The 17,425-nt window shown below is 43.4% G+C and overlaps 1 protein-coding gene across 9 annotated transcripts in view; it reads right to left on the bottom strand.

Annotated features, from left to right (window-relative positions):
• RAD51B (RAD51 paralog B) overlaps positions 1-17,425 on the bottom strand; it is a 575,469-nt gene that overhangs the window by 99,803 nt on the left and 458,241 nt on the right. For 7 of the 9 annotated variants that reach the window (XM_053281844.1, XM_053281835.1, XM_053281864.1 and 4 more), the window contains exon 11: positions 12,598-13,853. The exons of the other annotated variants lie outside the window; for them this stretch is intronic. In XM_053281844.1, the coding sequence (XP_053137819.1) occupies positions 13,540-13,853 (314 nt within the window). In that variant the 3' untranslated portion in view covers positions 12,598-13,539. Of the gene's footprint in view, positions 1-12,597; positions 13,854-17,425 lie in introns of those variants that run through there. 9 annotated transcript variants of the gene reach the window in all.

The raw sequence follows: 17,425 nt of genomic DNA on the forward strand, positions 1-17,425 counted from the left end.
GGTGGCGGGCTCACGGCGGGGGGGATCATCAGAGGTCCGGGTGCCAATATCAGCTACGTGCACCACTGCTAAGGCTATCTGGTGAGCCTTATGGCTATACAGGAGGCCTGTTATTCATGGGTTCCTGAATCCCATTTTTAGCTATTAGTGGGTCACTAATGTAGTCTGGATATCTTTTTCCATGGAATAAGGTTTCAGATACTCACAGTTTTCGCAGGTATAATTTTTGGTTTCACTTTCAGTATGTACCTGTATCTGTGTTGTTTGAGGGAAGAGCTTTGTGGGCTATTGAGAAGTTGATTGTTGAAGTTAGAGAACGAGTCTGGAGAAGTTTTTGTGTGCTTTGGAGTCCGTTTTGGAGGAGGTTTTGGCAGAATTTGGTAAAGCCTAGAGAAGGAGCACTTCGGAGTATTGTCAAGCTGTAGTTGGAGTGCTCAAGGTAAAACCAGTGCTGCAAATTTACTCTTGCTAGCTGAGCAAAGAGGCACCTTTTTAAAGTGCCGGATCTCTTATTTTAAGCAGAGGGAGACCAACTGTCTCTATCCAACTCCAGCATCCTTACAGTGACTGCTGCTGGTGTTCATCTTATGTTTCTTTTAGACTGTAAGTCTTTTTGGCACAGCAAACCTTCTTACTTACTGTATTTATTATAATATGGAAGCGCACTATACTGTACAGTCCTGTACCGGCACTCTATCCCTGTGTGTCCCTCCTCTACTACACCCCTTCTGGATTCTGGATTGTTGTTCTGTATTGCACAGTTTTATTTTCTTCCCAGTCAAGACGGAGAAATGTAAGGCGGGCAGTTCTGCTGAGGGACAAAGCAAGAGGCAGCGCAAAGTTATGTCCCTTTATGAAAAGACTGAGTTGCTGGACATGTGCAGGAGACAGTGCAGCATCTGTCAGGTGCTATTACAGAATCAATGAGTCAACAGTATGTTACATCAGAAAAATGAAGCCAACATACATGCAAGTGTGGCAGCAAGCACTTCTGAAAGTGCAAAGGTGGTGTTCCACTCTCATCAGCCCACTGTGGAATGCATGGAGAAGGCCCTGAACATCTGGACAGAGGATCAAACTCAGACGAAAGTGCTGCTGAGTGGGCCAGTGAACCAAAAAAGCACTGAGGCTGTACAAACATTTGGCCGATTAAGGTACAGGAACATCTGGTGGTGCTGGGAATACTTTTCAGGTAAGCAAGGGCTGGTTTGAAAAGTTCAAGAATTAATTCAGCCTCCATAATGTAAAGCTGGCAGGAGAAGTTGCATCAGCAGACGATGAAGCAGCACAGAGATTCCTGGCAGAGCTTCAACAGCTGATTGAAGAGAAGGGATACAGGCCTGAGCAGGTTTTCAATGTGGAATTCTCTGCCACGAGATGTGGTGACAGTCAACAACCTGGATGGCTTTAAGAGGGGTTTGGATAACTTCATGGAGGAGAGGTCTATCATCAGCTACTAGTCGGAGGGCTACAGGCCACCTCCAGCCTCAAAGGCAGGACGCCTCTGAGTACCAGTTGTGGGGGAGTAACAGCAGGAGAGAGGGCATGCCCTCAACTCCTGTCTGTGGCTTCCAGCAGCATCTGGTGGGCCACTGTGCGAAACAGGATGCTGGACTAGATGGGCCTTGGGCCTGATCCAGCAGGGCTGTTCTTATGTTCCTATGAAACAGGCCTGTTTTGGAAAAGGATGCCAGTCTGGTCCTTCATCTACAAGGAGGAATGAATCGCTCCAGGGGATTTCCCAGATGGCAAATTTACTTCGGGAGTGGTGGGTGTGCGTTCGCACACTGGGGGGATTAACCTTGAAGTCCCTGAGAGGTATTGGGGAGCACTCCATACATGATTCAGCTTTTTCCCTGCGCATTGGAGCTTAGCCCAAATTATCCCCATGCTAAAAAGTTTCACTTCCTATGGCGGCATTTTGAGATACTTTGAAGTACTCCGATGTTTCTTCTAAGATGTATGGATGGGCCATAGTGACAGAGTGGCAACTTTTTTCTTTGCATTTCTTTTTTAATCACAGGGTGATCTTGCAAAACACCGGCAAGTCCACCCTCTTTGCTGAGTCAGTGGTCTTCCATGAGACCAATGTTTTTGCTGAGTTGGTGGTCTTCCACAAGACCACTGGGGAAGGGGAAAAAAGAGAAAGAAAAAAGGATCCAAGTTTTTAGAAGTGCACACCACACATGTGCAGTAGGGGGAAAAAAGGAGGCAGAGCATCCCTTCTACTCTAGAAAGACATTGGCCAGAGAAAGAGCTGGGAGCAAATGGTATGAACACTCCAGGAGAAAAATTCAAAAGGAACAAAGGGGACACTGCATCAAAGGAGACCTATGAGAATGCCCCCAGAATTGTTATTATTTTGGTTTCAGGCTGCGGCTTCTATGTGACTAATGATTAGTTGCATAATCCTGCAATTAAGCTTGCCATCTGGGAAAGTCCCATGATTTAAGGCCGCCAAGGACCATATAGCCGTTCTAATTTGCGGAAATGTTGCTGGAGACTGCGTGGTAAAGCCAGTGCTACTGTAAGGGGAACTCAACCTTTGTGCCCTCAGAGGGCAGAACAAGAGCTAGCTGCCAGTCTTCTGTCATTCAAACAGGAGAGCAGGGGTGATTACTGTACTCTTCACGGACTGGGTCAGCAATTGCTTCCTACCTGAAGTGCAGAGATATCTGGCAGCAGAAAACCTCGCCTTAAGAGTTCTCCTGCTGCTGGACAATGCCCCTGGCTATCCTGATACCCTGCAGGATCTGCACCCAAATATGCAGATTGCCTTTCTGCCGCCAAAGAACATCTCTTTAATCCAGCCAATGGACCAGTATCTCATTACAACGTTCAAATCCTACTACACCTGGGTGTTTTTCGGACTATGAGATTTGCAACGGTTAATGTGTTGCAAACTGTGATGGAATAGAGAAACGGTTTCAAAACGGGAATAACGGGTTGTTTAATGCTTTGTTGTAAGCTAGTGGCCATTCATATTTTCTGTCCATCGAAACGTATTTTCCGGGCAGGAGTATACATATTCTCATTGAAACACATTTATCTGCCCCTCCTCCTGCTCCATTTGGGCCAATGGAGTTGTAGAATGTGTGTGATGTGATTTAAAAAAAAAAATTAATTGGGGGAGCAAAAGGGAATCCTGTGGGGAGCCTAGAAGGGGGAAGAGAGGAACTGTCACACCCAGGTGGGTGTTCTTTTCCATAGTGGCAGTGGCCAGCAGCCCCTCAGCTCCCCTGCCGGTGCTGCTGAGGGTGGTCATAGCAGCAGCCTCTGCCACTCCTCCTCAGTTGGTGCCCCCAGCAGAGCCTCACTAGGGCTGGGTGGTGGGGTGCCTTTTCCTCTCTGTTGTTGCCCTCTCTGTTTCCCTCCTGCTGAGCCTTCTCCTGAGGAGGGAGGATGGCGGCGGCAGCGCACCTCAAGAGAAATAAATAAATGAATAAATAAATAAATAAATGAGAGAGAAGAGGTGGAGGGAAGGAGAGTGCTCCTCCAGTGAGGGCTGTGGGATTGCACAGAAGTAAATCAATTATGATTCAGTTCAATGGACTTCATTTTAAGTAAGTGACTCCCTGTCCTTTGCCTTGTAGTAGGTTAAAACATTACAATAATTTAAAATTTAAAACGTTCAAACTATTCAAAATAATCAAACAATTCAAACAGCATCTAATTAAAAGCCTGGGTGAACAAATGTGTCTGGACGGCCTTTTAAAAAGTTGTAAGAAATGAGGAGGCTCTTAAGCAAGTATGGTTGCACAGAATTAAATGATTTAGTTCAATGGGCTTCCTCTTCAGTAAGAAGTGCACGAGAAGGGGCTGGATTCAGAAATCTGCTCAGCTGCTCTCCCCTCCCCATCTGTATTGACGGGCTCAAGTTATGTTGGAAGCAAGCAGAGGAGGAGGGAGGTGTATGGTTTGGGATCTGTGGGGAGGAAAGGAGGGGAAAGCCTGTTTCTCCCTGCCTGTTTCTCTCCCAGCGGGGAGGGGGGAACTGTCTACACTGCAAAACCCTACAATGCATAAAATGCAGGAAAAGGCTCCCTACAATGGAAAAATACAGCTACTTTCCTGCAGTGCATTTCCAATGTTGTAGGGCAAAAATGCATCGTTAAAATTCGAATCAAGACATGGGAAATGTGAACGGCACCCTGCTGACAACACAGCGACACTGATGTGGAAACACAGGCAATATGGAGGGGCACTTAGCAGATACGTTGTGAATACGTTGCAGTGTGTAATCTGGAAAACGTCCAGGAGGACATTCAAAAGGTTTCTGGTACGAATTATAAGCCTTGTGCACAATGTTGCAAGTGATGGCTTGGAAGGTATCTAGGTGGAAGAGTTGGAGGAACTGCTAGAGTCACATCAGGAGAAGTTGACAGAGAAGGAGTTGCAGGAGTTCGTTCGTACAAGTGGCTGCTGAGAGTGACGGAGAAGAGGAGAGAGAGGAGGATATAATGGCAGCAAAGCCTTTAACTATAAAGATCCTGTCTGAGTTTCTGCAGATGCAGACTGCCTTGGCTGAGAAGGCCTTGGCAACTGATCCATCAATGGAGTGCAGCATAACATTCAAGGGACAGTTGGAGGCTAGTTAAAACCCTACAGAGAAACCTGCATGGCTCTTCAGACAAAGGCAAGGCAGACCATCACAAAGGCGGAGAGCACCATCCCACCTGAAGATCTGAGAGTGACACCTCCACCTCCATTTTCCATGGGTTTCAAAAAGAGAGTGATGATAATGACAGCCCCGCTGCCTCTCCAGGGTTTTCTCCTGAAGTAGAGTGATGTTCTGTTTCTTTTTTTAATTATTTAAAAAAAAAATCAATTTTCTGAGCTGGAGTGGTGCTGGAGTGGTGCAGCGGAGTGACGTAACTCTCTTCCTTCAATTTATTTTTCTGCCAACAAGGTCAGATACTTCTCACAGATGAAGTGATGTAACTCCTGATTTTTAATCCCCGCCCCTTTCTGAATTGGAGTGCTGCTGCTAACCCTAGAGGAGTTATGCAACTCCTCTGATCTATGATGATTTGCTAAAAACCAAGGACAAGACCTTTTGGAACTGGACCAAGGACTAGTTTTGAGGTCATTACTGGAGGAGCTGGAGAACAGGAACAGCCAAGGTACAGTGCTATATTGCTCACTTATTTCTGCTCCCCTCACCCCTTTTTGGATTATTTTGGGGACTTTGAAATTTTCTGAGGAACCTAACCCCCAGATCCCCATAGGCTCAAAGTCCACCTCACCTTGTGGTTTCCCCATTTGTGGTAGTAGCCGGGAACCTAACCCCCATGAAAAATGAAGGCCTCCTGGACAGGGTTTGACCCCAACACACTATTCATGGCAGTAATCATATTCTCAGCTAAAAGGAAATTTTAAGTGGTAACTCTCTGGTTCTCTCTCCTTCAAAGTAAACTAGTCTTCTAAATGGTGCCCTCTATCAAAAAGAGAAAGATTTCATATAGGAACCTAGTACTTGCCATATCACATTAAATAACTAGCCTGTCTACCCCAATGTGCAAGTTTATTGGGCAGTCCAATAAAGCAACAAGACAATCCCCCTTATAATGCCCACCATGCTGAGGAAGAGGAATAGAGATATGTTCTGTGGCACATACTGATGGTTCAGCAAGCCAAAGGAGAGAGTGGTCTGGGCAGCAACTATCAATGAGAGCTGATATCATCAGAGCATGATGTGATCAGGCTGTGAGTAACTCAGCTCTGCTGTTTTGAAGTAGCACTCTGGAGAAAGGCAAGAATGCAGCAGCCCTGTTTCTCCTGGACAGATGCTGTCTATCCCACTGCAGGCATCTCCAGTTACCACGCTGTATCACCTAGGAGAACTAAGTTGTTGTGAATAATGGAATGGCGTGCAGGCAAGTCCTCCACATTGCCTTAGCCCAGGGGTCAGCAAGCGGTGGCTCCTGAGACAAATATGGCTTAGTACAGAACCAAATATGTCTGTTATGTTATTCCTAAAATACACACAACCTTAAAAAAAATTGGAATCACTAATTATTTTTTAAACCTACCCAATTTGGATTCACCAATGGTTTTACAACTCAGCTGATGGCAACACATGCAATGCACCCTGCATCTCCACAAAGGGAGAATGAAGAAGTGCAGACAGACTCCTTTGACCCACCCACCTTTGAGTCATTCATCTTTTAACATGTCACAGACTTCACAGTCAAGTACAGGATGTTTCGCACTGGTTGGAGGAGAGGCACATACCGAATTGACAGCAACACAAGCCTGTAGACACCCAGGGTATATTCTCATTTTATTTGATTGGTCAAGAAATCTTTCCATCATCATATGTGATAGTGAACTCTATGACCCCAAGCAGTAAAAATGGTGAAGAAAAAGAGAGATGATGAGCACTGAAATTTTCAAAAGGAGTGGGCAGACTTGTATGCATTTGTGGATAAGCTAGGATCACCACACTGTCTCATTTGTAATGGGAAAATATCCTCAAACAAAACAAGAATAAAATAGATTGACATTTCATGACAAAACATGCAGCACTTGCTGCAAAATACCAAGGGTGATGCACCAAAAAAAGGCTGCGAGGAGCTGCAGCAAAAAATGAACATTGGACAAAATGGTCTGCTGACATGGTCAAAAAAAGCTTCAGTTTTCAGGAGCTTCAGTTTTGTGAGGGGAAGCCTTTCATTGAGGGGGATTCCATGAAGATATGCATGCTGAAAACTAACATGTCAGTTATCAGTCATAAAAATTGATGTTCTTATACTGGCTCCTCATTGATAACTTGTTCTGAATTTAGATGCAATTTCACTCTTGAAAAGGTTGCAACTTAGCCAAAAGATAGTGCACTGAGGCTCTAGCTGAATCTGTACCCATTGATCCTCAATGAAAGCTTCCACTCATCCCATAAGAAATCCTTCTAAATTCATCAAGAGCTTGGGAATGGGTTTGTGCTGAACTCAAGGCTCAGATTAACGTCTCCCCCAACTCTAAGATAGAAAACAGACTATCGGTCTTTGTCCAACACTCCTCCAACCTTCATTGAACCATAACAGCAGTATAACTCAAGCATTGCTCAAAGACGTACATATAGTCCTTCCTTCTTAGTCAACAGCACTCTTCACTCTATTCAGAGGTGGCTCCTCTATAAAGCAAAATTAGGCAATTGCTTCAGCTGTGTCTTTGGAAGCGGCAGAATGAGCCTCAGTCACCCCTCTCCTACCTGCTGCTTCTGCTGAGTTGCATACCTCTGCTCCCTGAATCTGGCTTCAGCCACCAGTTGGATCAAGCACTGATGCTGCCCCATCCCCACCTGCTAAGTCCAGGCTCCATCCTCTTCTTCCTCAAAGAGTGAACTGTTGCTGGCTGTTTGTATGGTGTGGCAGTGGATTTGAGGCATGTTTTAGAGTACACATACTTGCAAGTTCCCACCATCCTTCTGCATCACAATTGCATACTCCACATTTTCCTGAAGATTGGTATTGGTGGCAAGTTATCTCCCAGGAAAGTGTGTTCACCATTATTAATTTCTTATTAATTAAACCCTGATACATTTCGATGGGACCTGTGAAGATTCCCTGGAACTCATTTTGAAAACTACTGACATAAGACAAGGCATAAAGATCATGCAAAAGGCTGATACTGATGGATCTGGAACCAGGATTTTAAAAAAAATTAATTTAGGCTGTTAAATGAATGTGATGTTTTACATTTGTTTTATAAAAATGAGATACAACTGTATTAATCTGGTAGAATCCAAGTGCCAGAATTCTTGGATTCAGGATATGGGTGAAGATTTATCACTAGCTGAAGGTAAATCAATACTGAGTTAGGAAGGCAAGGCAGAAGAAAATAAAACCATACAAGACCTTAATGTAATTTGATGGTGTTAGTTTTAGTCTCAGCTCATCTTCTCTACTTAAAACCCGTGTAATTTCCTATTATGGAGAAGGCTATAGAAACTGTATTCTTGTAGAATAAAAGCCTCAGAAACTGTAGAAGAAAAGCCAGACTATCACACAATATAGTAAGGGGTAGATCGTTCTTATCAAATCTAGGTTTTAGTAAAGTAAATTGCCCTTACTTTCAACTTATGCAAGGACAATTTACTTTTAATGTTTTTCAACATAAAATAAATCTATTGGAGAGTGAGTAGGATCAAGAAAGGAGCATCTGGTGCTAAATTCTGCCGGCAACTATTCAAGCAAACAAATTCTTCCATTAAAAGGAGATGGAGTTCAAAGATACATACATACAGGAGTCCCCATTTCTGTATTTTTAACTGCCATTCCCTGAGATTATATGCATTTTTGTTGAAACTGGGTCACAGCATTTTACCTTCTCTTCCGCATATGAGACAGTTTATTGTGTCAGTTCGCATTACATAACAAAAAAAAGTAGGCGTGTACATCCTCTGAGTCAGACTGAAGTCATAAACTGTTACTGGCTTTGGCAGTTTTTCATATGAATAAAGATGACCCATTATACAGAAGTAAGTATAAGTATCCCTGTGTCTTTTGACCTAATGAAAATAATACACTGCTTCTATCCAGTTAGAAGTCAGATGGCTACAAAGCTGCCCAGTTCCATGGCACCAGGGTCACTTGGCTCCACAGAGTTGGTTTTTCTTACCAAAGACATGCACTTGGAATCATCCTGGACATGTAGATTTAAGAGTTTGCCTTCCACCAACTCCTACACACATTTCCCTTAAAACAGTTCCAAAGAAAAAGTGGAGCTTAGGAAGTGAACTGTAGAGAAGCCACAAAATATTTGCCAAGTTTTGGAGCTTTCATTCCAGTGGGATTAACAAGGTAGTGTATGACTTCAGTCCAGAGTCCAGATGTAATGTAAGAGAAAAGAAGCCGAGTCCTTAGCATGTCAGTGCAAGTTCCCCACCCATTTCCTCGGATTCCTTCCAGCTGTTTGTTGCCCGCATTCCACATTCATGGTTTGTTGCACGACTTAGATGAGAGTTACTGAGCCTTTTAAAGCCAACAATTAAACAAAAATAAATAAATAAATAAATGATTTCTGGTTGGTTTTTTTTACTGTTTTCAACTGGGAAGGAAACTGCAAATTTGAACTCATCAGCCATTTAATGACCCCAACTGAAGACAGGCTGTTCCAGCATCACTGACCTTGGCTGTAAACTCCAGTCTCCTGTCACCTCCATTAGAGTGTTCTATATCTGGCCTCTTGCCCTCTTAGCCTTGAACAAGTCACAGAGGCTTCTAACAACCCTGAGTGAGGAGCTCAGGTTACATTCTGGAGAACCAGGAGCTGATCAAAGCTCTTCACAGTCTAGTAGGGAAGAGTTGGGGCCTTGTCCTGCCATCACTTTCTCCTTGTATTACTCAGCCCATTGTTTGTGATAAGTGATCACACCCATGCTACTGCAATAACAGCAGATTTAATTCCTCAAAGGTCGTTATGCTCCAAGAATTTCTATATGGGGCATGGCCTGATACAGAAAACAAAGCTTTAGCACAGACAAATCCTTCTGACCAACTAACCTCTCTCCCACTTCTTGTAAATCGGATGAGTGAGTCTTCTAAGGAGAGATACTGCTTAAATCTCTCCTTTGTTAACTGTAGTCCAAGACTTTCCACAGCTGTGAACTCTCAGGGCTTAGCCAAAACAGCACTGTGCTCCCAAACCAGGTTAGCCTCATGCCCCATCTCCAGTCCACAATACTTGTATGTGTTCAAGTTTGCTCACCCCACCTTTTAATAAAAATAAACCCCAAAGAAGTTTGCAGCACATTGGATTGGTGGAAACGGAATATTAGCCATAATTGTCTGAAATAAAAATCAGGGGAGATGTACACCACAGAAGGAGAGCACAAAGTCTTAAAAAACATAAATACAATAGAATTATATTAGAGAAATCAAAATAAAAGCTGGTGAAATAACTGCTGCATGGGCAGGAGGGGGGAAGCGGGGGAAGAGAGTGTTCTGCTGGTACTCACTGTTTTCCCCCCTTCAAGGGCTAGATGAGTGCTTCCTTCATGGGAATGGTACACTGAGGACGTGCTAAGAATGTAAAGCACTTTAAAACAAATGCAACAGAAAAATCACAATGTGACAGGGCAAAGGGAAGGGTTGTCACTATTCATGTCACTATTATCCAAGGAAGAAATGGAATTTTCGGAAGTATGTAGTGGTGCTCTTTGAATGCTGGTTGCAGCAGCAGTGAGAGGAAGAACAGCTACTGATACCACTGTGTCTCCCTCATTTGCCCATGGGGAGGGTGACTGGCAGAGGAGCTGCTGTTGCTGAAGGCAGTGGCTTCTCCTCCTCACATAATAATAATAATAATAATAATAATAATAATAATTAATAATAATAAAATAATTCGATTTCTATACCGCCCTTCCAAAAATGGCTCAGGGTGGTTTACAAAGAGAGATAACAAACAAATAAGATGGCTCCCTGTCCCCAAAGGGCTCACATTCTAAAAAGAAACATAAGACACACACCAGCAACAGTCACTGGAAGTTAGTGCCACATTGGTGAGTGATGGGGGCGGGATCAGTTCTCACTCTTTAGCCTTGGAGGATGAGAGGAGGAGGAACTCCTGCCGCTGAGTCACCCATTCACTGAGGGAGAGGGTAGGGAGAGGAGGCTCTGCTGTATCTCTTAGTGACAGCAGCTCCTCATCCTCCCCATCAGCTAGTGGGCTTTCCTCCCAGAGGCTTGGCCCAAGTCTCAACACAGGAAGCTGGGAGGAAATCCACTTGTCTATGGGGAGGGTGGGTGGAGGTACTGCTGCCACAAGTCCCTCACATTGCTCCCTCCTTCTCTCACTTGCCTCATCTGAAAATGGGAATATCCTGTCCAGGAAGAGATGTATCAATCTGTAGATGTGGAGGTGAGTGGAAGAAGGCAGTGGTGGCATGAGAGACCTGTGATGCCCTGGTCCCTGCCTCCCTCCTGGCATTCCCATAATTTGGCCCTGGGGGTGCGCCACGAGTGCCTGATTTCTCCCACGATGGATGCTGCTCTTGAAAACAAGAGTGTAGGAAGTCCTAAATTATCCTGACTCCAATAGCAGCCGGTGAGGGCAGCGAGTTGGGGAGGGCAGTAAGAGGCAGCTTTAAAAATAAATTAACAGGTACTTACCAAAGTTAGGCCAGGACCTGCAAGCTGCCTCAAGCAGCGGCACCCTGCCTGAGATCCCTGCGGGGAAGTGGCATGGTCCTGGCCTCTGAGCATGTGCAGAGCCTCCATGCATGCACAAAGGCCAGGGCCATGCTGTCACCCTGCGGGGATGCCAGGAGGCACTGCTGCTTGAGGCAGCTTGCAGGAGTTGCCCTAATATTGGTAAGCACCTGCTAATTTATTTTTAATGGCGCCTCTTGCTGCCTCCTGCCCAACTCCTCTTGGCAGCTTCCTGTGTCCCTATATTCATCTTGGAGAGGATCAAGAGTTCCCTGCTAAATAATGTATTTGTAGAGAGTCTTAGTAATTGTAAGAAACGTGCAGCTAACTAAAACAAAAGCACTCTCTTTTGCTGCACAAGCCTTGATTTTTTTGAAAGGCATAGTCAAGAACCCACATGCTCCCCAATATATAAGGCTCTTATGTGGGCACTACTTTGGACTAGTGGGAAACTCTTGACATTGGCTGACTTTTCTACAAATCTTCCTTTTTATTGGAACTGGTATGTAGTCTAAACAGCAGAATTCATACTCAATGTTATGTGTAAATGAACACTGTTCTGCACAGGCTAAAGTTGGTTTTGAGCGTGTGCTTCCCAAATCAAAGGTTAACGTTTGTGTGTGGCGGTCCCCAGCACACGTACAAATACTCATGTAAAATGTCTATTTCTAGTAACATGTTTCAAGTGAGATGAAATTGAGGAAGTTGCTGCAAGGCTGACTTTTGGTGGAACATGACTTTCAGTGCATTTCTATTACAAACCAAAGCCCATTGTAAATGCATGCGCAATCTGCCCTTAGATGAGATTGGCTGCTCTCCAGAGTCCCTGCACTCTGTGGGAGGCATGTAGTTTTTAAGGAAATGACACTGAAACAAGACCCTTGTGACTTGCAGCCACTCCGGCAGCTTCCATTTTCCTATCACCAGTTGTTCTACAACCAGGTCACACAGTCAGTTGCTTGGCATGGAAATACAAACGAACACAAAGATAGGTTGGACTTTATTTCTGTCACAATCTCAGCAAGATCTTATGAATGCAATTCAAGTTTTAATTAGGGAATTCAAAAAATTTAATTGGACCTATCTGAAATACTACATAGCACAGTCTGTTCCCTCAATTTCTTTGCTTTGGCTTGTCTATCCCCTGCACTTTCTTTGATTGCTACTTTCTCTGGCTTTATGAATGTGTATTTACCTCCTCTTCTCTGTGCAGGCCTTGGTTTGTTATTGTGGGTCACTAATGAGTGCATATATGTGCATGCTAATTTACTGAAGGGTGGCACGTGATTGATGGCTTGGTCAGTCTGGTTTGTTAGTGTAGCAATATTCCAACTTCCTTCCAATGAAGAGGTAGTTATTTTAAGATGACAAACATAAGGAATTACATAGATACTGAACACAAACTTTTTTAAAAAATGTATGGTGATGGCAGTTTGAAAAAGAGACCAAAGCACCAGTCATTCTGTGCTTGAAATGTCTTCATATGCTCTCAATTTTCAGCAGTGGTAGAGAAGGACAGAGGCCCTAATGCTGCAGTAGTTGCAGGCCCATTTGCTTTTCTTGGAAAGAATAGCCTGAATGCAGTGCCAGTATGCTTATGTGAGGAGCTGTAAACTGGGGAGCTCTAAACTGGGATCAAGGGGAACTGCTAGCCTTAGACAGATATTGGCGGTTGCTGCTACAAGTCAGAGTTGGCCCCCTTTAACACTGAATGGAATTTCCACCCCAAACACGGTCAAAATATTTTTGCTGCGTTCACATTTATCCAATATCACATCCTGAAACTCAGAGATTTGTGTAGGATCTTTTCCAAAGAGAAAGGAATTTCAAAAGCAAGCCCAAATCCACCCTCCCAGGGAGGCAGAATTTCTAGCACTTTTGCATAGCATATCCAAATCTTACCCACTTCTTCCCCAGGAAATGGAATGTGAAAGGCACATTTCTGCATAGTCTTTAAAAAAACCACAAGTCTTCTTCAGTATGTTTGCTCTCTATGGCTGATATTCTGAGTTATGTTAAGCTCAGTAGTTAGTGATTCTGCATCAAAGAACACAACCCAAACTTCAGGAGCTTGGTTTGCAGGCAACAGGGAAATCTCTCTTCCATTTGAGGTCTAAAAAGTTGGAGTAAGGTGAGAAACAAAATTCACTGTACATTTGGCATCACTATGAATGGGCTATAGCTGGCAACTGAACTGTCTCGAGCTGAAAACTGAACAAGGAAATTCATCTGAGATTTTAAACAGTCAACGTACAAATCCTTTCAACCCTACTCCCTACACATTAGGATGTGCCGGTAAGTGGCACTGAGAATAGCACCAATAAATGTTTTAAATGGTTTTAATCGTAAACCTCCCAGAGACGCAAGTTTTGGGTGGTATAGAAATATTTTAAATAAAATTAATAAAAACAATGTCATATTTTTTTCCTCTGAGGCCATGATTCCAGGACCAATGGGTTTTGTGTCTGGTAAGGGGTTTGGGGATTGAGAGATCTGAGAGCACAATAATATAAATACAATTTTCTATGAAGAAAAGGCTAAAATCTAGCCGGCTACATAAAGCAATGATCTGCCTCAGTCTCTGGGGTTTGCTGCATTTGAGGATCCAAGAGCCCTCCAATGTTTTTCCTTTCTCTTCAGGAGCCTGTGATGTATGGAAATTTGGGGTTCTGATTCTCTCAGATCCAGCAGGCGGTAAAGAAGCTAAGGAAAAATGAAGAGAGAAATCTGCAGATGAAAGTCTGAGGATATGTTTTCCTTTCCAAAGTGCTGCTATGTTCCCATAAGCTTGTGGCTTCCTGCATCCTGCTACAACTTTAAAAAAGATCCTTTCTATGATATCTTAAGAGGCAAATGTCCAGTACTAACAGGAGGCCTTTTGTTCTCTTCATTTGTAAGTGGACTTTAACCCAGTTACTACAGAGTGAGTCACTGTATAAACAAATAAAACAAAAGCTCTTCTGTTTTGTCCCCCTGGACAGGTCACGGACATGTTAGACTCTGATCTGCTCTGACCCTCTTTGCTGCCTGGAAGCAGTAACTAGGGATGGCTCCACAGCGCACTAAATAAGAAACATGCTTAATTGCTGTTCTTTTGTCACACACACACACACACACACACACACACACACACACACACACACACACAGCCCTACCTCCCCCTTCATTCTATCCCTTTTAATTCCTCCATCAACATCATCATCATCATCATCATCATCATCATCATCATCATCATGATCAAGTGGGGCTTTTATTAACCAAAATAACATGGGGTGAAATATGTTAAGCAAAGGAAATGCAGTTATAAGGAAACATACTGTGAAAACATTTTGTCTATATTTATTACGATTATGGGGAAATGTGCCCAGCTAACATTGCAATAGATCTGTCACACAAAAAAGGCACATTAACATTGGACCCAATATTAGAAAACGGAGATATTTTGCCAGGAAATATTTTCTGGCTCATGGTGGATATGGGTTGGAAAACTGGAGATGGAAGCCAAAGTGAGCCCTCTGGCTCCAAGCACAAGCAAGACAAAATCTAATATGAAGAAAATTTATATACTGCTTTTCAACAAAAGTTCCCAAAGCGGTTTACATAGAAATAAACAAACAAATAAATAAAATGGCTCCCTGTCCCCAAAGGGTCACAATCTAAAAAAAGAAACACAAGACAGACACCAGCAACAGCCACTGGAGGGATGCTGTGCTAGGGATGGATAGGGCCAGTTGCTTTCCTCCTGTTCAATAAAGAGAATCACCAGTTTAAAAGGGTGCTTCTTTGCTCAGTCAGCAGCCCCCCCCCTCCATTAGGGGTGTGCACAAAACCAGGTTGCCCGGTTGGTTCAAGTCCGGAGTGATTTTTTTTTAATGTATTAAAACATAATTAAACTCACTGCCACCCTCTCGGGGGCTTCTGTATGGCAGTGTGTGTGTGTGTCTCCAGAGGCCCCCTTTGCCTTACCAGCCTCCATTTAATTCCAAATAGCCTGGTTGGGTGGTCTTTGGCCCATTCCAGGTCTGTCCTCTGTGGCGGTGGCCATTTTGGAGGCTGCTGCACATGCCCAAAGGGCCTCTACATGGCCTGGGTCTAGTAGAACACAAACTAGAAATGCATCATCATCATCATTATTATTTATTATTTATTACATTTATAAACCGCCCCATCCAGAGGCTCTGGGTGGTGTACAACAGCTTAAAAAATATATAAAAACACACAATTAAAAACATAGTGTTAAAAACAATATAAACAATTCAAAAACAATTCAAAACATTTAAAACACTTTTAAAAAACAACAACTCTTTACAAGCTTTGGAAGGCCAGGCCAAACAAATGTTTTTAGGGCTCTCTTAAAGGCTGACAGCGACATATAATGCTCTTGAGAAGAACTAGGTGGGTTGCCTGTTAATTTGCTTATGTTCATCCACGTGGATAGTCCATTTAAAAGCTAAAGACAATAAGCACATGGTAGCACATTGGTTTGGTCACCTTCCTGGGCTTACCTCTTTTGGTGGATTTGCAGGGAGGTAGGATTTATGACACAGCAGCATCTTCACTATATATTGCACAAGCACTAATCACAACAGGAAGCATGCTTAGGAAACTTTGGGGTCAAAGAACGACTTGGGGCGGATTTGGGCAGCAAAATTATGTGAGCGGAAAGATTTTACCTCTCACTTTTTGTGTGTCACCCTCTCAAATGGGGTCATCCCCCAAACAATTGTTTTTGTCAGAGAAAGAGAGAGAGAGAGAGAGAGAGAGAGATTTTTGATTGGAAGCATGCCTCTTTAGCATGTGTTCACGTGAACGCATATTTTTACCCTAAGCTAGTAACGAAATGCAAGTGTTCAAAAGGGGAGCTATTCAATTATGCAGTTTTACAGTTGCATTCCAAGATGGTACTATCCCAGGAGCATTGATCTATATATGGTGTCTAAACACTGACTGGCTTTATGTTCCATTGATTTCAACAAACTTCTGCCAACAATGCTGTCAAAATGCTTTGTAATATTCTCCCATAGATGTTGGTGTACCCCACCTGTAGAGCTTTAATAATGCTGTCTCAGCAAGACTTAAGAACAGGTTGTTATTCCTTTCCTGTGAACTACTCCTTGATCTTCCTGCTGTAAGAATTATGTACTAATTCACATCTGATGTTCATATTCCAAATCACTTTCTGAATCCTGTTCAGTCAGAGACAGGCTGAATCAGAAATTCCACTCCAAATTCAATGCATGTAAACAGGATGCTTTAGATTCATTACATGCTCAAGCTCAACATTTCATTAATAAACATATTAGAAAGCATCTTGGAATCTCTGGTTATATAGTCTGAAAAGTCTGGCAACTCATTCTTCTGGACTGAATCTCATCAGGCAAACTTGCAGCTTCGTTCAGAGCTACACTTTTATTTCTCTCAGACATCTGGACAAGCTTGGGTAGCAGCATTTACACCAATGGATTATTATTTTCCCTGTGTGAGCACAGAGGGTTGGAGAAAGGGAGAGCCTCTTTTACAACTATTAATTGGACAATGAACGGCGGTGTAACTGTAAAGCCCCATAAAAAGAATAACCCTATTGTATCTTTGGCTTGTTTCCCACATTTCAAAGGCTACTAAGCAGCATCTTTGCCCCTGGGTTACTGAGAAGGCAGAGCCGTGTGCTTATTATGATGATTTCCCCTAATGATCTGAAACAAAAAATGCACACAGTGATGTGCATGTTTAGAGCTTCTGCGGCCACAAGGTCAAACACATTAAAAAACAACCACTGAAAGTTTGGCCCTACAGTATTAAAGGAGACCCATTTGTCCAGATCTTCCCCCACCACCTCATTTTTCCTGCACTATGAGGCCCTGCTTTCCAACACAATTAAGCAGAGAGCCAATAGGATTTGTGCCACCCTTTCTTCCACTTGGCTTCACTGCTGAGAAACAGCCTTGGTCAGCAGGGAGGTGGGAGCTCTGACTGAATAGCCTCTAAGCATTCATTATCTGGCTCCTAATTACACTGCCGACATACTGTTGCCTCTGCCTACGTGGGAACACTGCATCACATTAATCAGCAGGGGGATATGCCAAGATGAAAGGGCCTCCTTGTGTATGTTCTTTGCTGTGGAAAGCAGGGATGAGGGTTGGGTAAAGAGATTTATCAAGTCCCAGGACAGAGAAAACCCAGCAGGTGAACTGAAACTCTGTCCCTAGACCAATTCAGCACCTCAGCTTGACTTCACATTATTCCCATGCCGGCCTCCAAAAGTAATGCATAAGCCT

This window comes from Hemicordylus capensis, chromosome 1, assembly GCF_027244095.1.
Source record: "Hemicordylus capensis ecotype Gifberg chromosome 1, rHemCap1.1.pri, whole genome shotgun sequence".
Lineage (NCBI taxonomy): Eukaryota > Metazoa > Chordata > Lepidosauria > Squamata > Cordylidae > Hemicordylus > Hemicordylus capensis.